General features: G+C 37.0%; 1 protein-coding gene across 10 annotated transcripts in view; it reads left to right on the forward strand.

The window, feature by feature from the left end:
* Nucleotides 1–22668, forward strand: part of CEP192 (centrosomal protein 192) — a 157525-nt gene that overhangs the window by 13294 nt on the left and 121563 nt on the right. For all 10 annotated transcript variants that reach the window (XR_007411689.1, XM_025429599.3, XM_025429595.3 and 7 more), the window contains exons 5-7: nt 4161–4336; nt 7601–7653; nt 9569–9689. Coding sequence is in view for 9 of the 10 variants with exons in the window: in XM_025429599.3 (XP_025285384.3) it covers nt 4161–4336; nt 7601–7653; nt 9569–9689 (350 nt within the window). In the remaining variant the exon portion in view is untranslated. The remainder of the gene's footprint in view (nt 1–4160; nt 4337–7600; nt 7654–9568; nt 9690–22668) is intronic.

Consider the following 22668-nt stretch of genomic DNA (forward strand, 5'->3'; position numbering starts at 1 on the left):
TGAGCAGGCTGAGGAGCCTTCCATTCATGCTAGGTGTTTAATGCTGCTACCACCACCATAGTTTCACTCTGCACAGCCAGTTCTATGCCTTTTCTGGCAAAGAACCTTCCTAGGTGTGTAGCATCATGTTGACTCTGCTGTTTTGTTTGTATGGGTTGGGGAGCAGGAGTGGAATATTGCCCAGCATGGGCATCTGACAGACTTTAACTCAGCCTCTCCCTCTGGACTCCCTTCTGCCTTCTCTTCTACTGTAGTCAGGAAACATTTCTGCAGTTCTTCCTAGCAAATTTGTTTTCTGCTTCCAGGCCCTTTTGTTCTTGTTCTGGGCCACAACTTTCATTTCTTCTACATAACCCATCTGCTTTTCAGATTTTAGAATCTGAGATAAGCTTGGCTAGGATTGGTGGCTCTCATCCAGATTGCTTCACTTTTATAGATGTCCTTACTGTCATTTTCATGCACTCCTAGAAGTTACTTTTGTCACTTTTTTTTTTAAAGATTTTATTTATTCATTCTTGAGAGACACAGAGAGAGGCAGAGGGAGAAGCAGGCTCCCTGCAGGGAGCCTGATGTGGGACTCAATCTTGGGACTCCGGGATCATGCCCTGAGCCAAAGGCAGACGTTCAACTGCTGAGCCACCCAGGCATCCCACTTTTGTCACTTTTACTTGAAGGTTATTTTACCTACTATTTGACTTAGTTTGAAGAATTTTGATGGGCTAATGAAAATAAGTGATAGATATGTATAGTTTTGAGGAAGTGGATTTAGGGGGAGGCGGTTAATATAACTGGCTGTGTTATCATAAAGTTCTAATGGTCACACTACAGTTGACCCTTGAACTGCATGGGTCCACTTATATGCAGATCTGTTTCAATAAGTATATTGTACTATAAATGTATTTTCTTTATAATTTTCTTAATAGATTTTCTTTTCTCTAACTTTATTATAAGAATATTGTATATAATACATATACAAAGTGTGGGTTAATTGCATATATTACATGTAAGGCTTCTAGTTAACAGTAGTTGAATTCAGTAGTTAAGTTTTGGGGGAGTCAAAAGTTAGACATGGATTTCTAATTATGCAGGAGGTCGGTGTTCCTAACCCCCATCTTGTTCAAGGGTAAAGCGCACATGCTCTTCTTGGAGTGAGGGGGCCTTTAAAATATAAAATTAAGGGATCCCTGGGTGGCACAGCAGTTTAGCGCCTGCCTTTGGCCCAGGGTGCGATCCTGGAGACCCGGGATCGAATCCCACGTCGGGCTCCCAGTGCATGGAGCCTGCTTCTCCCTCTGCCTGTGTCTCTGCCTCTCTCTCTCTCTCTCTCTGACTATCATAAAAAAAAAATTTAAAATTAACCTAAATGTCATGACTTGTTTTTTATTTCATGTCACCATCTTGCCTTCCCCACCACCTTTTTTTTTTTTTTCGTATGACACATAGGGATTTTTATGATCTTTCTTTTCCCCTTCAGATTATTTTTATTTATTTGAAATATAATTGACATATAACCTTGTTAGTTTTAGTTGTACAGTGTAATGATTCAATATTTGTATATACTATGAAATGATCAACACAAGTCCAGTTAATATCTGTCACCTTACATAATTACAGAAATTTTTTTTCTTGTGATGAGAACTCTTTAGATTTACTACTCTCTTAAGAACTTTCAAATTTGCAATACAGTGTTATTACCTGTAGTCACCATGCTATACATTATATCCACGTGACTTAGTTATATCTGAAAGTTTGTACCTTTTGACTCTCTTTACCCATTTCTCCTACCCCTGGTCCCCCACCTCTGGGAACCATTAATCTATTTTCTGTAGCTATAAGCTTAGCTTTTTGCTTTTATTTTTAGGTTTTACATATAAATGAGGTTATGTGGTATTTGTCTTCTCTTATTGTAACACCCTTAAAATCCATCCATGGTATTACAAATGGCAAGACTTCCTTCTTTTTTTTTTATGGCTGAACAGTACCCCATTATGTATATATACAACATTTTTTTCATTCATCTATCAGTGGACACTTAGGTTGTTTCCGTCTTGATTATTGTAAATAATGCTGCAGTGTGGGGATCCCTGGGTGGCTCAGCGGTTTAATGCCTGCCTTTGGCCCAGGGCGCAACCCTGGAGTCCCGGGATCGAGTCCCGTGTCGGGCTCCTGGCATGGAGCCTGCTTCTCCCTCCTCCTGTGTCTCTGCCTCTCTCTCTCTCTGTCTATCATATGTAAATAAATAAATAAATAAATAAATAAATCTTTAAAAAAAATAATGCTGCAGTGAACATGGGTACCATATATCTTTTTGAGTTAGTATTTTAGTTTTCTTTGGATAAATACCCTAAAGTGGGATTGCTGGATCATGTGGTAGTTTTATTTTTAATTTTTAAAGAACCTCCATTTGTTTTCCATAGTGACTGCAACAGTTTACATTCCCAGTGTACATTTCCCCCAGCAGTGCACATCCTCACAAACACTTGTTATTTCTTGTCTTTTTTTCGTTTTTTAAAGATTTTATTTATTTGTTCATGAGAGAGACAGTGACGCAGAGACACAGGCAGAGGGAGAAGCAGGCTCCCTGTGGGGAGCCCGATGTGGGACTCCATCCCAGGACTCTGGGATCACGACCTGAGCCAAAGGCAGACGCGCAACCACTGAGCCACCCAGGTGTCTCTATTTCTTGTCTTTTGATAATAGTTATTATAGGGTGCCTGGTTGGCTCAGTCAGTTAAGCATCTGCCTTCTGCTCGAGTCATGACCCTGGGGCCCTAGAATTGAACCTCCATGTCATTGTGCTCCCTGCTGAGTGGGGAGCCTGCTTCTCCCTCTGCCTGCCACTCTGCCTGCTTGTGTTCCCTCTCTCAGTTAAATAAATAAAATATTAAAAAAGAAAGTTATTATAACAGGTACTAGGTGATGTCTCATTGTGGTACTGATTTGCATTTCCTTGATGATTAGTGATGAAGATCTTTTCCTGTACCTGTTGGTTATCTGTATGTCTTTGGAAAAATATTTTCAAATCCACCCATTTTTTAATCATATTGTTTGCTTGGTTTTTTGTTTTGTTTTTGTTTTTTTTTTTTTTTGTTTTGTTTTTTTTTGTTTTTTGTTTTAGTTGTTGAGTTGTAGGAGTTCTTTATATATTTTGGATATTATCCCTTTATTAGATATGATTTACAGTTCTTTTCTCCCATGCTATAGATTACCCTTTCATTTTGTCAGTTTCTTTGTTGTACATACCCCCCCACACACCTCTTTTTCTCTCTTCTCTATCATACAACTTTGTATCCATTTATAGTCTTTCCACCTATCCCTACCTTCTGTTTTAATCAGCTTCTGTTTCTGATGAAACTTTTCTTTATCCACCTGTGAATGCACCTTTGGATTGAGCTGTTGGTGGTGGCTTTCTGTGTATTACAGTCCCAATACAGAGATGGAGAAACTGGGAGGTAAATTAGAGTGGGGAGTTGCCTCAGCACAGAGGGTTAGCACTTGGAATATATGGGAGGACTGTCGTCTTTTCATCCATCATAGTCAGATTTAAGCCTGGCCCTAGGTATCAGTGTGTCAGATGATGAATTTATTACATCTAGAGGGCTTTCTTTAAAAAGCTTATACTCCTCCTCTTGCTGGTCAAAGGCTTTGGAGCTGCATTAGACACCCAAAAGCTTTTGCAGAAGATTGGGAGGAAAATTGCCTTTAAGGAAAAACATTGTCATCCATATATAAAACAACAAAGATACAAAAATGGGGACAGGCCAGTGGCAGAGGCTAAAAGTAAAACTTTTAAAGCATTTAATAATTCAGAGAATCCGCTTTTTGGCAAATATGCTCATATCCTTTTAAGTCTATTGTTTTTAGAAAGCTGAGTTTTTCTCCACGTGTGATAGATTCAGAGATACTTAGTTAGGAAAGAAAAAAACCTTTTTATCACTTGAAAGGCAGAATAGCAATGTGATGATGTATTTGATTTTGGTAGACCGTGTATATCTGGATCCAAAATGGTGTGCAGTTCCCAGGGCCCCTGCAGTGGAGCCAATTTCAGTTTCTGGGTGGTCCTAGAAATTTTTCTTTTCACTGTATTCATTTTTTTTCTTTTTCAGAGATTAAATACATAACTGGCTAATCAATATTTTATTTATTTGTTTTCTGATAAGTTCTATCTCTAAGAAAAAAAATCCTATAGAGGGTAAACATTTGTCAGATGCTGCTCTTGGAGAGTCTTCTTTGCAAAGTGATATAACAAGAACAGGAGAGGAGCAAGCTACAACTGCAAAACCCTTGCAGAGCCAAGATCCTTATGATAGGATTTCACCACTGGAACAAATGCAAGGTACTGAACTTGTAGAAATTACTTCCTAATGTATATATTTAAATTTCCTTTCTCATTTGTCTATCTTTGGTGTTTATCTTAAGCTATGATACGGTAAACTGAAAACACTTATGGTTTGGCAATTACCTGTTAATATTTTTACAGGAAAAGGTCTCTTGGGTAATCTTCTAATTGTCTTCACTGATTAAGGTTTCCTTTCCTTTGGAAACCATGCTGTCAGGTGGCCACAGCACACATTGTGTTCAAGACATATCTTTCACATCCTCACCCCACCAATCAATTTATATTACTACTAGTCATTTTTGTTCCTAAATTTAATTTTATATAAGTTGGTGAATTATAAATTCTAAAAAAAATTGTTTATAAGAAAACCAAGTTGAATGCTTTGGAGTCATTTTGAACAATTGCTATCAAATTGGATCTGGCAAAGAAACTATAAAAATAGGGATTCCTGGATGGCTCAGTGGTTGAGCATCTGCCTTTGGCTCAGGGTGTGACTTTGGGGTCCTGGGATTGAGTCCTGCATCAGGCTCCCTGCATGGAACCTGCTTCTCCCTCTATGTCTCTGTCTCTTTCTCTGTGTCTCTCATGAATACATAAAATCTACTAAAAAAAGAAAGAAACTATGGGAATGAGGGGGAAATGTAAATTGTAAAAAAAAAAAAAAAATCTGCTTTCTGATTGCTTCTAAGTACTCTATATTCAGAGAAATTATCAGATAAATTAAAGCTAGGTATTTTAAACTATGTATTGTATTTTTATGTAGTGAAGATAGCATATCATTCCAAACTTTGTGGTTTAGTACTTATGCCCATGTTATAGGATTGATGAGTGGAAGGTACTTTTGTATGTTTGTTAAAAATCTTTCTTTTTTTTTTTTTTAAGATTTTATTTATTTATTCATGAGAGAGGCAGAGACATAGGCAGAGGGAGAAGCAGGCTCCATGCAGGAAGCCCAATGTGGGACTCGATCCTGGGACTCCAGGATCACGCCCTGAGCCAAAGGCAGATGCTCAACCACTGAGCCACCCAAGCATCCCTGTTTGTTAAAAATCTTAATGGGTGTTTGTATTTCTCTTGATGAAAAGTGTCAAATATGTATAAACATAGTGAGAATGGCATTAATTCCTCACACTTAAAAACAACAAAAGAAAAAATTGGTAAATTGGACTTCATTGAAATTAAACTCTTGTGCCTCAAAAGACTTCAAAACAGTGAAGAGGCAGCACAAAGATGGAAGAGAATATTTGCAAATCACATATATGGTAAGGGACTGGCATCCAGAATACGTGTCTTACGATTCAATAAAACAAAAAGACCAAAAACCAATACTGTATAACAGACAAAGGATTTCAATGGACATTTGTCTAAAGAAGTTGTAAAATGGCCAGTGAACACATGAAATGATTTTAACATCTTTAGTCATCAGGGAAATACACATCAAAACCATGAGATAATTACTTTGCACCTACTATAATAGGGATAATCAAAGAGATGGAAAATAGCAAGTGTTGGTGAGGATATGGAGAAATTAAAACTCTCATCTGGTGCTGGTGGGCATGTAAAATGATGTAGTTGCTTTGAAAGTAGTTTGACAGTTCTTCAAAACGTTAAATGTAGCACTATCATATTAGCCAGCAGTTCTAGTACTAGGTGTATACCCAAGAGAAATGGAAAATATGTCCAACCAAATCCTTGAACATGAATATTCATCGCAGCAGTAATCACAATAGCAAAAGAGTGGGAACAACTCAAATTTCCATCAACTGATGACTGGATAAACAATATATAGTGTGTCCATACAGTGGAGTATTACTGAGCCATAAAAAGGAATGAAGTATTGATATGTACTGTAATATGGATGAATTTTGAAAACATTAAGCTAAGTGAAGGAAGACAGATACAAAAGGCCATGTGTTGGGCAGCCCCAGTGGCGCAGCGGTTTAGCGCTGCCTGCAGCCTGGAGTGTGATCTTGGAGACCCGGGATCGAGTCCCACGTCGGGCTTCCTGCGTGGAGCCTGCTTCTCCTTCTGCTTGTGTCTCTGCCTCTCTCTCTCCCTCTCTCTCTGAATGAATGAATGAATAAATGAATGAATGAATGAATAAATAATAAATCTTAAAAAAAAAAAAAAGCCATGTGTTGTAAGACTCATTCACAGACATCTGTAGACTATGAATCAACAAAATCCATAGAGTCAGTAGATTAGTGGTCCCCAGGGGAAGGGGAGAGTGGGGAGTGACTGCTAGTGGTATAGTGTTTCTTTCTGGAGTGATGAAAATACAACCTTGAGAATATACTAAAAACCACTGAATTGTATGCTTTAGGGAGGTGGTGATTTCACGCTAGGCAAATTTTATTTCTTTAAAAAAAAACTCCTACTTACCGACAATGTCAGTTAGTATAAGATTTACTTCATACTTGCTTTATCCCTTCTTTTTTTTTTATTACTTTTTTCTGGTATTTTAAAATTCCTAATTCATTTTATTCCTAGATATTTTAGACAAATAGACATTTGCTTATATAACCACAGTTATTTTTTTTCCCTTTTTTTTTTTAAGGTTTTATTTATTTATTCATGACAGACACAGAGAGAAAGAGGCAGAAACACAGGCAGAGGGAGAAGCAGGCTACATGCAGGGAGCCTGATGTGGGACTTGATCCCGGGTCTCCAGGATCACACCCTGGGCTGAAGGCGGCGCTAAACCACTGAGCCACTGGGGCTGCCCCCACAGTTCCGTTAATATTGCTAACATACTTAACAGTTCTTTTATTATCATATAACACTCTAGTCCATATTCATTTTACTAATTATCTGGGTTGGTTTGCTTGAATTGGAGTCCAGAGAAGATTATCTTATGGTACATTATTTATTGTATGTCCTAAGTGCCTGTGAAAAAAGCTTGGTCAGTCACCTGTAGATTGTCTCATGATTTGTCATCCTGTAAATTGTCCCATGATTTGGATTTGTCTATATGCTTAGGCATGGCTGTCATTTTTCTTGTTTTTCTTTTCCCTCTATAAAGCAAAAGTTAGCTTTAAAGTCTTGATTCATAGTCAAGTTTTTTTTTGAGGGGAGGGGGGCAAATGTATAATTTTTCATACTTTCCAACCCTGACAGTTTAACTGACCCGTGGTAAGTTCCTATACTATCATTTAAAAGTGCTCTATTCTGCTTAACGGGAAAATATGTTTAGTTCATTAATTTGCTATTTTTAGGGATTGTTGGGTATTTAGTTGATAAAATAATTTTTTTCTCAAACAGATTCACCTGTTGATGTTTGTTTACAATCATGGTTGAAGAATAAGGACAACAAGGTAATCTTTCATATATTATCAATTTCTGGAGTGTTATTGAGAGAGTACAAGGTCCTGTTTCACAGATGCAGGTGTTAGATAGTAGTAATATTAGTTAAAGTCTTGTACTTTAAATAGCAGAAATCCATGTTACTGCTTCAAGTAACCAGGACATGAGAGCAGTCCTGGTCCAGGGTTTCATGTGTCATCAGGACTTTGCCACCTTTGCTCTACTTCACCCCTTGCTGGCTGCCTCTAAAATAATGGCTCTGGGAGGGAAAGGGTTTCTCTCTGTTTCATTTATTTTATCTTGGGTGCCTGGCACATGGTTGGTACTCAGTAATTGATTAAGAGGTATCTTCACTTGTGGGCAATCCAAGGCTACATTCTTAATATTCGTGATAAAAAGAAGACTGTGATCTTCCTTTGAGAGTAAATTAAAAAAAGAAAGAAAAGGATGACAACTATAAGGAGCTCAGTAGGGTCCTATGTTCTTCTCTATGTTAAGTCACTGTTCCAAGGGGTAAGTTGGAATAGAATACTGTTTGTTGAGCCTGGACTCAGGCTGCTTCTGTGTGTGTTTACACACAGATTGGAGTGCAGCTGACAACCCCCCTCCCCCAGGTCCACATGATGTAAAAAGAGATGAGCTCCTCAAAGGAAAAGATGCTTAGCAGAGCAGTAGTTCGTGTCCAACACAAACCATTGGCAGGAATTTCAAGTCTGGAGTCTTGTATTTATATTTTATAAACAAAGAGGTCTAAAGAGTTATTTCTCTGTGCTACAGGTTGGCAATCCGTACCTTATTGTCCAAATCCGATCTGCCCATTTCTGTAAAGTTTTGTTGTAACACAGCCATACCCATTGTTTAGGGCTGCTTTGTGCTATGATAGCCGAGTTGAGAATTTGTGACAGAGACTGTAAGGCAGACAAAACCCGAAATCTTGCTAGCTGACTCTACAGAAAATGTTTGCTGACCCCTGCTCTATACACTTGCTACTTGTATTAACAAACTTTCAAATTTGAGAGGTGCCTTTTAAAGGAAATTCAGGTGTAGTCAAATTGAAATTAAGTCAGAAAGCATGATTTCTTGAACATTTAGAATGCCATAGTTTCTCAAGGGAAAGAACATAACTTATCTTCATGGTAGGAAATTTGTTTTTTAGGATGGCTGAAGAATTGACTTCCAAAAAGTATTAAAAGCCACTGATAGTAAGGGAGGGACCATAACACTGGAAAGCAGCAAAGCAAGTATAGAAACATGAGATACTTGATAAAAGGGAGATGATAAAGTAAGAGCAAGAGGAAAAAAAAATGTTAGGAAACATAGACCAGAGGGAGCTATTACTGCATTTGACGTGTGTGTGTGTGTGTGTGTGTGTGTGTGTGTGTGTGTGTGTTGGTGAGCATAAATCTAATTTTAAAGATGGCCATGTCTGACATATATTTAATATGATTGTGAAATAAAATTGACACATAGAAGGCAATGTTCTCTTTTATTCTGGGCCTTGAATGCCCTTAATAAACTGCTGTGTGCTCTTAGGATTATGTGGTCCCTGGGTTGAGGAACAGGAAACTCAGCAATGCCATCGTAAGTTGCAGAGTCCAACTTGGCTGTTACCTTCACTTCCTACCCCAAGCCTTGTATTGTTCAAATTCACTTGGGTATTAGTATACTAACTATATGACTAGGTCTTTTGAGCTTGTGCATACAATATGAGATATTAAATTTTACTAATGTCTCAGTGAGTGGATCAGGAGAGGAGGGTGGCATGGGGTCAAGGAGAGTTACTGATACACATAAAACAGGTAGACCTTTGTTGCCTAAGTTGTGAATTACAAATACTGAGCACATTAGTGGTCCTTTTTGCAACCTTGTACTGTGGTCTTCAGAGTAGTGAGTTTGCTTCTGTTACTTGTGTTTTATTTCTTGTAGATTGTTGTTCCTCATGCTGGAAGACCTTTTGAAGACAAGAATCCACACAGTGACTTAAGCCACACTAGTTTATTAGAAAATGAGAAACTTCCATCACTGAGAAGCTTGGAGGATTCTTCTGGTACTGTAAAGTGACTTGTGTTTTCCTAGTCCTTACCTGGCTACGCCACATCTTCCTTCGTCTTTGTTTCAGTAGTTACTTTGCCAGCTTTTGGTTTCTTTGTTTTCTCCTTTCACTGCTCCCTACCAGCACTCAGATTGCTGCTTCTGTTGAGTGATGGAACTTTTTAAAATTTATTATGAAACCTGATATGATTATGCTCATCCCTCAGTTTGTTATCATTAGGATACAGAGTATAAAGCACTATATTAAAAAATTGGGGGAACAATGAAATACTTAGCCTCTGAAAGGTCTGCCAAGTAAGAAAATTGATGCACAGCTAACCCTCTGACTACAGTAACTGTATCTCAACAGTACAAATTGTGCAGGAATCCTAGGAGGGTGACAAGTTCTGATTGAGGAAGGTATCTGTGAAGCTTTATTAAAAGGGGATGCAATTTTTCCTTTTTCTTGAAAATACCCATGATAGGCCTTAATATATATTTAGGAAGAGAGAAGTGTTTTTCAGGACTTCAATAAAGGCCCCAGGAGACATTTTAGGCCATGATTGGAGAATAGCCAAACTCTTGTGGTTTTGTGTGGCATGTTTAAGCACCTGTAGAAGGCTATTTTGGGAAGTAAACTCAGAAGAGTAGGAAGGGACCAAATTAATGACAGGTTTGAAGGCCAGGCTGATGAGCTGAGTGGGATAAATAAATATTATAAATTCAGGATAGGTTTTGCTACCAAAGTTTGTAGGTATATTTGGATTATGGAATTGTGAATAAGGAATCATTAAATTCAGACAGATCTTTGTTTTAGTAGGCTAGATTTTTAGAGGTGAAATACCTAAGTAAAAAATTATGAGCATTTTTAAGGCTCTTTTTTTTATAATTTTTTTATTTATTTATGATAGTCACAGAGAGAGAGAGAGAGAGAGAGAGAGAGAGAGAGGCAGAGACATAGGCAGAGGGAGAAGCAGGCTCCATGCACCGGGAGCCCGACGTGGGATTCGATCCCGGGTCTCCAGGATCGCGCCTGGGCCAAAGGCAGGCGCCAAACCGCTGCGCCACCCAGGGTTCCCCATTTTTAAGGCTCTTAATGCTGACTGCAAAATTATCCTCTTGAAAAGGCAGTGACAAATTATATTACTGTTACTAGTGCTTGAGAGTCCTAGTATTTATCCTGGCTTTGCTGGACTGGGTGTTAGAACACTAAAAACCACTGCTAGTGTTTTGTTTATTTACAACTTTTTGGTTTTGATGGGAGTTGAGTAATTTTTTTCGTATCTCTTGGTATTCAACTTTGCTATATATTTTTTCCTTAGTTGCTTCTTTCTCAATATCAGGTATTGTTTGAAGTTTCATTTTATACTTAATCATTAACTCACCAAAAATATTTTTTTTTACTTCTCCTGTTACAGGCTTATCTGTCCCTTTTGATAGTTACCCACTGGCACACTGTTTTCTAAGGAACCTACACTTTTCCCACTGATCTTTGATGCCACATTCATTCTAACTTTTGCCATATGCCAGAATTTTTTTCTGTGCTATTCTCTCAAAGAAGATTAAATGTTTAGTTTGTATTAGAAGGCTCATAATGATTTATAGACTGAAGTTATGAATAGTTTTTTCATTACATGGATGTTAAATTTACATGGACTGTTGACCCATGTGTTTTATTGACTTTTTTTTTTTAATTCCAGTATAGTTAACATACAGTGTTATATTACTTTCAGGTATGCAATAGAGTGATTTAATCAGTTTTGTGCCTTACTTCGTGTTTATCATGAGAAGTGTGCTCTACATTACCTATTTCACGGCTTTCCACCACCCTTCCCTCTGGTGACCATCAGTTTGTTCTCTGGAATTAAAAGTCTGTTTCTCAGTTTGTCCCCCTTTCACTTTGTTTTCCCCTTAGCTTGTTTGTTTTGTTTTTAAATTTCACATAGGAATAGAGTCATATGGTAGTTCTTTCTGTGATTACCTTATTTCACTTAGCATAATAGATTCTAGCTTGATCCATGTTGTTCAAAATGGCAACATTTTATTCTTTTTTTATATTAATTTTTTTTTTTACAAAGGATTTTTATTATTATTTGGGAGAAAGAGGCAGTGCAAGAAGGGGGAAGGGATAGAAGAAGCAGACTCTCCACTGAGTAGGAGCCCAATCAGATCATGACCTGAGCTGAAGGCAGGTGCTTAAGCTATCCAGGTGGCCCAGGATTTTATTTTATTTTATTTTATTTTATTTTATTTTATTTTATTTTATTTTATTTTATTTTATTTTTTATTTTTTATTTTTTATTTTTTATTTTATTTATTTTATTTATTTTATTTTATTTTATTATTTTATTTTATTTATTTTATTTATTTTATTTTATTTTTTTTATTTTATTTTATTTTATTTTATTTTATTTTATTTTATTTTATTTTATTTTATTTTATTTATTTTATTTATTTTTATTTTCTTTTATGGGTAGTATTCCTGCGGGTGTGTGGACCACATCTTTGGTATCCATTCATCAATGGATAGACACTTGAGCTGCTTCCATAGTTAGGCTATTGTAAATAATGAGGCAGTAAACATAGGAGTGTGCATATAGCCCTTTGAATTACTGTTTGTAAAAAATGAGTTACTATTTGTGTATGTTTTTTTTGATTGGGTTAAAATTTTTGCTTATATTTTTCTCATTTTTTAATTAAATTTTTTTAAAAAAATCAGCTAACTTACATGGTGTATTATTAGTTTCAGAGGTAGAGTTCCGTGATTTATCAGTCTTCTATAACACCCAGTGCTCATTACATCATGTGCCCTCCTTAATGTTCATTACCCAGTTACCCTATTTCCCCCACCCCCACCCCTCCTCAGTTTGTTTCCTGTGATTAAGTCTCTTATAGTTTGTCTCCCTCTCTGATTTTGTCTTCATTTTTTCTCTCTTCTCCTATGATCCTCTGTTTTGTTAAATTCCACATATGAGTGAGATCATATGACAATTCTTTCTCTGATTGATTTATTTCACTCAGCGTAATATCCTCTAGATCCATCCATGTCTTTGCAAATGGCAAGATTTCATTTTTTGATGAATGAGAAGGATTCCATTGTATGTACGTGTGTGTATGTATGTTTGTGTATGTGTGTATATATATATATATATATACACACACACACACACACACACACCACATTTTTATACATTCGTCTGTCGATGGACATCTGGGCTCTTTCCATAGTTTGGCTATTGTGGATACTGCTGCTGTAAACATTGGGATGCAGGTGCCTCTTCAGATCACTACACTTTTATATTTGGGGTAAATACCTAATGGTGCAATGGCAGGGTTTTAGGGTAGCTCTTTTCAACTTTTTGAGGAACCTACAAATTGTTTTCCAGAGTGGCTGCACCAGCTTGCATTCTCACCAACAGTGCAAGAGGGTTCCCCTTTCTCCACATCCTTGCCAACCTCTGTTTTCTGACTTGTTAATTTTAGTCATTCTGACTGGTGAAAGGTGGTATCTCATTGTGGTTTTGATTTGTATTTCCCTGATGGCAAGTGATGTTGAGCATTTTTTCACGTGTCTGTTGGCCATGTGTCTGTCTGTCTTTGGAGAAATGCCTGTTCATGTCTTCCGCCCATTGCTCAATTGGATTATTCTTTGGGTGTTGAGCTTGATAAGTTCTTCATAGATTTTGGATACTATCCCTTTATCTGATAGGACATGTGCAAATATCTTTTCCCATTCTGTCGGTTGTCTTTTAATTTTTTATCTAGATGATAGTTAATTTTTGTCTTTGTTTCTCTTGCCTTTGGAGATGTATCTAGCAAAAAGTTGTAGTGGCCGATGTCTGTAGGAGTTGCTGCCTATGTCTTCTAGTATTTTGATGGATTTTTGTAATTTTTTCATCAATTTTGAGTATTTTTTTGTACAGTGTAAGAAAGTGGTCCAGTGTCATTCTTCTGCATGTGGCTGCCTAATTTTCCCAGCACCATTTGTTGAAGAGACTTTTTTCCATTAGATATTTTTTGCTGCTTTGTTGAAGATGATTGACCATAGAGTTGAGGCTCCATTTCTGTGTTTTCTGTTCTGGTCCATTGATCTTTGTGTCTGTGGTTGTGCCAGTACCATACCGTCTTGATGATGAGAGCTCTGTAATACAGCTTGAAGTCTGGAATTGTGATGCCACCAGCTTTGGTTTTCTTTTTCAACATTCCTTTGGCTATTTGGGGTCTTTTCTATTTCCATACAAATTTTAGGATTGTTTGTTCCAGCTCTGTGAAAAAAGTTGAAGGTAATTTGATAGGTATTGCATTGAATGTACAGATTATTCTAAGTAGCATAGACATTTTAACAATCTTTGTTCTCCAATCCATGAGCATGGAATGTTTTTCCTTTGTGTCTTCCTCAATTTCATGAGTGTTCTATAGTTTCCTGCATACAGGTCCTTTGCTTCTTTGGTTAGGTTTACTCGTAGGTATCTTATGGTTTTGGGTGCAATTGTAAATGGGATCAACTCTTTTAATTTTTCTTCTAATGAGATGTATAGAAATGCCACTGATTTCTGTGCATTGATTTTTGTATCCTGCCACTTTGCTGAATTCTTGAATGATTTCTAGCAATTTGGAGGTAGAGTCTTTGGGGTTTTCCACGTAGAATGTTAAGTCCTATGCAAAGAGTGATGACTTTGCCGATTTGGGTGCCTTTTATTTCTTTTTGTTGTTTGATGCTGAGGCTAGGACTTCTAGTACTACGTTGAACAACAGTGGTGAGTGGACATTTCTGTTGTGTTCCTGCCTTAGGGGAAAGGCTCTCAGTTTTTCCCCATTGAGAATGATATTCGCTGTGGACTTTCCCTTGATGGCTTTTATGATATTGCAGTATTTTCCCTCTATCCCTACACTGTGGAGTATATTTTTTTTATTGTATATTTTTTGTATATTTTTTGGTATTTTTTTTAATTGGAGTTCAGTTTGCCAAGATATAGCATAACACCCAGTGCTCATCCTGTCAAGTGCCATGCTCAGTGCCCGTCACCCAGTCACCCCATCCCCCCATCCACCTCTCCTTCCACTATCCCTTGTTCGTTTCCCAGAGTTAGGAGTCTCTCATGTTCTGTCACCCTCACTGATATTTCCCACTCATTTTCTGTCCTTTCCCCTTTATTCCTTTTCACTATTTTTTATATTTCCCAAATGAATGAGACCATATAATGTTTGTCCTTCTCTGATTGACTTACTTCACTCAGCATCATACCCTCCAGTTCTATCCACGTTAAAGGTGGGTATTCATCGTTGCTAATGGCTGAGTAATATTCCATTGTACATATAGACCACATCTTCTTTATCCATTCATCTTTCGATGGACACCAAGGCTCCTTCCACAGTTTGGCCATTGTGGACATTGTTGCTATAAACATTGGGGTGCGGTGTCCTGCCGTTTCACTGCATCTGTATCTTTGGGGTAAATCCCCAGCAGTGCAATTGCTGGGTCATAGGGTAGCTCCAGTTTTAACTCTTTGAGGAACCTCCACACAGTTTTCTAGAGTGGCTGCACCAGTTCACATTCCCACCAACAGTAGAAGAGGGTTCCCCTTTCTCCACAACTCTCCAACATTAGTGGTTTCTTGTCTTGTTAATGTTCCCCATTCTGACTGGTGTGAGGTGGGATCTCATTGTAGTTTTGATTTGTATTTCCCTGATGGCAAGTGATGCGGAGCATTTTCTCATGTGCTTGTTGGCCATGTCTGTGTCTTCCTCTGTGAAATTTCTGTTCATGTCATTTGCCTATTTCATGTTTGGATTGTTTGTTTCTTTGCTGTTGAGTTCAGTAAGTTCTTTATAGACTTGGATACTAGTCCTTTATCTGATCTGTCATTTGCAAATATCTTCTCCCATTCTGTAGGTTGTCTTTTAGTTTTGTTGACCATTTATTTTGCTGTGCAGAAGCTTTTTATCTTAAGTCCTAATAATTCATTTTTGCTTTTGTTTCCCTTGTCTTCATAGATGTATCTTGCAAGAAGTCGCTGTGGCCAAATTCAAAAAGGGTGTTGCCTGTGTTCTCCTCTAGGATTTTGATGGATTCTTGTCTCACATTTAGATCTTGCATCAATTTTGAGTTTCTCTTTGTGTCTGGTGTAAGAGAATGGTCTCGTTTCATTCTTCCACATGTGGCTGTCCAATTTTCCCAGCACCATTTATTGAAGAGACTGTCCTTTTTCCAGTGGATATTCTGTCCTGCTTTGTCAAATATTAGTTGACCATAGAGTTGGGGGCCCATTTCTGGGTTCTCTGTTCCATTGATCTATGTGTCTGTTTTTGTGCCAGTACCACTACTGTCTTGATGATCACAGCTTTGTAGTACAGCTTGAAATCTGGCATTGTGATTCTCTTGGCATTGGTTTTCTTTTTCAGTATTCCCCTGGACATTAGGGGTCTTTTCTGGTTCCACACAAATCTCAAGATGATTTGTTCCAACTCTCTGAAGAAAGTCCATGGTATTTTGATAGGGATTGCATTGAAGGTGTAAGTTGCCCTGGGTAGCATAGACATTTTCACAATATTAATTCTTCCAATCCATGAGCATGGAATTTTTTTCCATCTTTATGTCTTCCTCAATTTCTTTCAGAAGTGTTCTGTAGTTTTTAGGGTTAGATCCTTAGCCTCTTTGGTTAGGTTTATTCCTAGGTATCTTATGCTTTTGGGTGCAGTTGTAAATGGGATTGACTCCTTAATTTCTCTTTCTTCAGTCTCCTTGTCAGTGTATAGAAATGCCACTGATTTCTGGGTATTGATTTTGTATCCTGCCACGCTACCAAAATGCTGTATGAGTTCTAGCAATCTTGGGGTGGAGTCTTTTGGGTTTTCTATGTACAGTGTCCTGTCATCTGCAAAGAGGGAGAGTTTGACTTTTTCTTTGCCAATTTGAATGCCTTTTATTTATTTTGTTGCCTGATTCCTGAGGCTAGGACTTCTAGTACTATGTTGAAAAGCAGTGGTGAGAGTGGACATCCCTATTGTGTTCCTGATCTTAAGGGAAAAGCTCCCATTGTTTCCCCACTGAGAATGATAATTGCTGTGGGCTTTTCGTAGATGGCTTTTAACTTGCTGAGGAATGTTCCCTCTATCCCTACACTCTGAAGAGTTTTGATCAAGAATGGATGCTGTATTTTGTCAAATGCTTTCTCTGCATCTATTGAGAGGATCATATGGTTGTTGTTTTGTCTCTTGTTGATATGATCTATCACATTGATTGTTTTATGAGTGTTGAACCAGCCTTGCATCCCGGGGATAAATCCCACTTGGTCATTAAACTGGAGTTTTGTTTTTTTTTTTAAATTTTTATTTATTTATGATAGTCACACAGAGAGAGAGAGAGGTAGAGACATAGGCAGAGGGAGAAGCAGGCTCCATGCACTGGGAGCCCGACGTGGAATTCGATCCCGGGTCTCCAGGATTGCGCCCTGGGCCAAAGGCAGGCGCTAAACCGCTGCGCCACCCAGGGATCCCAAACTGTGGAGTTTTAAGAAAGGATGCTGTACTTTGTTACATGCTTTTTCTGCATCTATTGAGAGGATCATATGGTTCCTGTCCTTCCTTTTATTGATGTGATCTCTCACATTGATTGATTTGCAGATGTTGAACAACTTTTGCAGCCGAGGAATAAATCCCACTTGGTCATGGTGAATAATCCTTTTAATATACTGTTGGATCCTGTTTGCTAGTTGTTTGGTGAGAAATTCTGCATCCATGTTCATCAGGGATATTGGTCTATAATTCTCTTTTTTGTGGGATTTGTCTGGTTTTGGGATCAAGGTAATGCTGGTTTTAGAGAAAGAGTTCGGAACTTGTCCTTCCATTTCTATTTTTTTGAAACATTCAGAAGAATATGTATTATTTCTTCTTTAGATGTTTGGTAGAATTCCCCTGGGAAGCCATCTGGCCCTGGACTCTTGTTGGTTCTTTATTTTTTGATGACTGCTTCAATTTCTTTGCTGATTATGGGTCTATTCAGGTACTCTGTTTCTTCTGTTTCAGTTGTGGTACTTATATGTTTCTAGGAATGCACCCATTTCTTCCAGATTGTCTACTTTGTTGGCATTTAGTTGCTCATAATATGTTCTTAGAATTGTATTTCTTTGGTGTTTTCCTCTCTCATTCATGATTTTACTTATTTCGGTCCTTTTCTTTTTGGTAAGTCTTTTTGATCAGAAGGTTATCCATCTTTATTCTTTTCAAGCTCCCAGTCTTGTGATCTTGTCTACAGTTCTTTTGGTTTCTGTTTCATTGATTTCTGCTCTAATTTATTATTTCTCTTCTCCTGCTGGTTTAGGATTTATTTGCTGTTCTTTCTCTACCTCCTTTAGGTATAAGGTTGTATATTTGAGACCTTCTTGTTTCTTGAGAAAGGCTTGTATTGCTGTATTACCTCCTTCTTAGGACTGCCTTTTCTGCATCCTGAAGGTATTGAATAGTTGTGTTATTTTCATTTGCTTCCATGAGTTTTTAAAATTCTTTAATTTCCTGGTTGACCCTTTCATTCTTTAGTAAGATGCTCTCTAGCCTCCATGTATTTGAGTTCTTTCCAAATTTCCTCTTCTGATTGAGTTGTTTCAAAGCACTGTGGTCTGAAAATATGCAGGGATTGATACCAATCTTTTGGTACTAGTTGAGACCTGATTTTGACCCAGTATGTGCTCTATTCTGGAGAATGTTCTGTGTGCACTCACAAAGAATGTGTATTCTGTTGCTTTATGATAGAATGCTCTGAATAGGGACACCTGGGTGGCTCAGTGATTGAGCATCTGCCTTCAACTCAGGGCGTGATCCTGGAGTCCTGGAATTGAGTCCTACATCGGGCTCCTCGCAGGGAGCCTGCGTCTCCCTCTGCCTGTGTCTCTGCCAGTCTCTCTCTCTCTCTCTCTCTCTCTCTGTGTGTCTCTGATGAATAAATAAGATCTTAAAAAAAAAAAAATGCTCTGAATGTTTCTATGAAGTCCATCTGGTCCAGTGTGTCATTCAAAGCCCTTGTTTATCTTCTTAGGTGACCTGTCCATTGAAGAGAGAGTGGGGTGTTAAGGTCTCCTACTTTTGTGTTATTATCAATGTATTTCTTTAATTTTGTTATTAATTGGTTTATATATTTGGCTGCTCCCATGTTAGTGGCATAAATATTTGCAATTGTTAGAACTTTGTGTTGGATGGACCCTTTAATTATGATATAGCATCTTTCCTCATCACTTACTACAGTCTTAGGTTTAAAATCTAATTTGTCTGATATAAGGATTGCTACTCTAGGTTTCTTTTGATGTCTCTTAGCATGATAAATGGTTTTCCACTCCCTCTACCTTCCAATTTGGAGGTGTCTTTCAATCTCAAATGAGTCTCTTATAAGCCAGCCTATCAGTGGATCTTGCTTTTTATCCAGTCTGGTATCCTTTGTGTGTTGATTGGGGCATTTAATCTGTTTACCTTGAATATTGAAAGATACGAATTAGGGGTGCTTGATTAGCTCAATTTAGTTAAGCCTCTGCCTTCAGCTCAGGTCATGGTCTTGGAATCCTGGGAGCAGGCCCTTTATTGGGCTCCCTGCTCAGTAGGACTCTATTCCTCCCTCTTTTGTGGGCACTTTCTCTCTCTCTCTCTCAAATAAATAGGATATATTTTTTTAAAGATATGAATTTAGTACCATTGTATTACTTGTAAAGTCACTGTCTCTGTTCCTTTCTTGTCTTTGTTACTTTTGGGATCTCCCTTTGCTTAAAGGATCTCCTATAATATTTCTAGCAGGGCTTATTTAGTGATCCCAAATTCTTTCAGTTTCTGTTTGTCCTGGAAGCTTTTTATCTCTACTTCTGTTTTGAATTACAGCCTTGCTGGATAAAGTGTTCTTGGCTGCATATTTTTCTCAAACATCAATACTCAGTATTTCTTGTTGGTTTCTTTTGGTTTTTGACTTTAGCTATTCTGACAGTATGAAGTGACATCTCATTGTGGTTTTGATTTGTGTTTGTTTACCTGATGATTGATGTTGAGCATCTTTTCATGTGTCTGTTGGCCATCTATATGTCTTTTTTGCAGAAATGTATGTTCATGTCATCTTGCCCATTTTCAAAAATTGGATTATTTTGTTTTTTGGTGTTAGAGTAGTTCTTCATATACTTTAGATAGGAACCCTTTATCAGACATTTTGTTGATTGTTTCTTTTGCTGTTCAAAAGCTTTTTATTCTGATATAGTCCCAATAGTTTATTTTTGCTTTTATTTCCCTTGACTCAGGAGACATTGGTACAAAAATGTTATGGCCGATATCAGAGTTACTGCCTTTGTTCTCTTCTACGATTTTTAATGGTTTCAGGTCTCACATTAGGTCCTTAATCCATTTTGGGTTTTTGTGTGTGTGTGTTTGGTGTAAGAAAGCGGTTCAGTTTCATGGTTTTGCATGTTGCTATCCAGTTTTCCTAACACCATTTGGTGAAGAGATCTTTTCCATTGTGTATTTTTAGCTCATATGTTGAAGAATAATTGACCATATAATTGTGGGTTTGTTTCTGGGCTTTCTTTTCTGTTCTCTTGATCTATGTGTTTATTTTTGTGCCAGTACCATTTTATTTTGATTACAACAGCTTTGTTGTATGTATTGAAATCTGGTTATGATACCTCTGGTTTTGTTATTTTTCAAGATTGCTTTGGCTCTTGGGGGAATTTTGTGGTTCCTTACAAATTTTAGGATTGTTTATCCTTACCTCTGTGAAAAGTACTGTTGATATTTTGATTTTTCATAGGGATTGCATTAAATCTATACATTGCTTTTGCTCATGTACACATGTTAACAATGTTTGTTCTTCAAGTTCATGAGTATGAATATCTTTCTATTTGCTTGTGTTGTCTTCAGTTTCTTTCATCAGTCTCTTACAGTTTTCGGAGTGTAAGTCATTCACCTCCTTGGCTACATTATTCCCTGGTATTTTATTATTTTTGCTGCAATTGTAAATGGGATTTTTTTTCTTTCTGCTACTTCATTATTAGTGTATAGATACGTAATGGATTTCTGACATCGGTTTTTATATTCTGTAGTCTTACTGAATTTATCAATTCTAGTAGGTTTTGTTTTTTATTTTTTGTGGGTTTGTTATTATTATTATTATTATTTTTTTTTTAGAGTCTTTAGGATAGCCTATATATGGCATCATGTCATCTGCAAATAGTAAACGTTTTACTTCTTCCTTACCAATTTGGGTTCCTTTTATTTCTTTTTTTTTGTCTGATTGCTGTGGCTAGGACTTTTAGTTCTATGTTGAGTAGAAGTGGTGAGTGGACATTTTGTCTTGTTCCTGACCTTGGGGGAGAGCTCTTAATAGTTTTCCCCCATTGAGTATGATGTTTGCTTTCTGCTTTTCATATTTGGCCTTTATTATGTTGAGGTAGGTTCCCTCTAAATCTACTTTGTGGAGGGTTTTTACCATGAATGGATGCTGTATTTTGTCACATGCTTTTTCTGCATCTATTGAAGTGTTCATATGGTTTTTATCCTTTTTCTTGTTAATGTGATGTTTCATGTTTGTGAATTTCAACCCACTCTTGCATCCCAGGAATAAACCTCACTTGATTGTGATGAGTGTTGGTTTTTTTTGTTTGTTTGTTTGTTTTTTAATGTGTTGTTGGGTTCAGTTTGCTCATATTTTGTTGAGGATTTTTGTATCTCTATTCATCAGACATGTTGACCTGTAGTTCTTTTTTTGTAGTGTTTTTATTTGATTTTGGTGTCAGGGTAATGATAGAATGAATTTGGAAGCTTTCTTTCCCATTTTAATTTTTGAAATAGTTTGAGAAGAATAGATACTAACTTTTCTTTAAATTTTGGTAGAATTCACCTGTGAAGCTCTCTGGTCCTAGAGTTTGGTTGGGTGCTTTTTGATTACCGATTCAATTTCTTTGCTGGTAATCAGTATGTTCAGATTTCCTTTTTTTTTTTTTTTTCCCTGATTGACTTTTGGGAGGTTATGTTTCTATGAATTTATCCATTTCTTCTTGGTTGTTGCAGTTTTTTGGCATGTCATAATATTCTCTTATAATCCTTTGTATTTCTTTCGTTTTTCTCTTTTTTTCATTCCTGATTTTGTGTGTTCTCTCTCTTTCCCTCTCTCTCAAATGAATACTGCTAAAGATTTATCAATTTTATTGATCTTTTCAAAGAATCAGCTTCTGGTTTCTTTGTTCTATTGTTTTTTTGTTTTTTTTTGTTTTTTTTTTTTAGTTTCTATTTCATTTATTTCTACTCTATTATTTCTTTCCTTCTACTGGTCCTGGGTTTTGTTTGTTCTCCTTTTCTAGCTCCTTAATTTGTAAGGTTAGGTTGTTTATTTGAGATTTTTCTTGCTTCTTGAGATAGGTCTGTGTTGTTATAAAGTTGTTACTCCTTAGAACAGCTTTTGCTGCATCCCAAAGATTTTGGACTGTTGTGTTTTCATTTTCATTTGTTCATGTATGTTTTTATTTCCTTTTTGATTTCTTGGTTGACCCATTCATTTCTTAGTATCATTTTATTTAACTTCTGTGTATCTGTGTTCTTTCCAGATGGTTTCTTGTGTTTGATTTCTAGTTTCATACATAGCCTTGTGGTCAGAAAAGATGCATTCAGTCTTTTTTAATTTGTTAAGACTAGTTTTGTGGCCTAAAATGTTATCTATTCTGGAGAATATTTTGTGCTTACAAAGTATTAAGATGTTTTAAGGTGGAATGTTCTAAATTTATCCGTAGATCCATTTGGTCCAGTGTGTCATTCAAAGTAACTGTTGATTTGTCCATTGCTATAAGTGGGGTGTTAAAGTCTCTTATTGTTACTGTGTTATTCTTCATTAGATTCTGCATATTTGTTATCAGTTGATTGCTGTATTTGGTTCTTCCCATGGTGGATGCGTATATATTTGTGAAATCTGTTGGATTATCTCCTTTATGTAGTGTCCATTGTCTCTTGTTACACTCCTTGTTTTATAGTCTATTTTGTAC

Source organism: Canis lupus, chromosome 7, assembly GCF_003254725.2.
Source record: "Canis lupus dingo isolate Sandy chromosome 7, ASM325472v2, whole genome shotgun sequence".
NCBI lineage: Eukaryota > Metazoa > Chordata > Mammalia > Carnivora > Canidae > Canis > Canis lupus.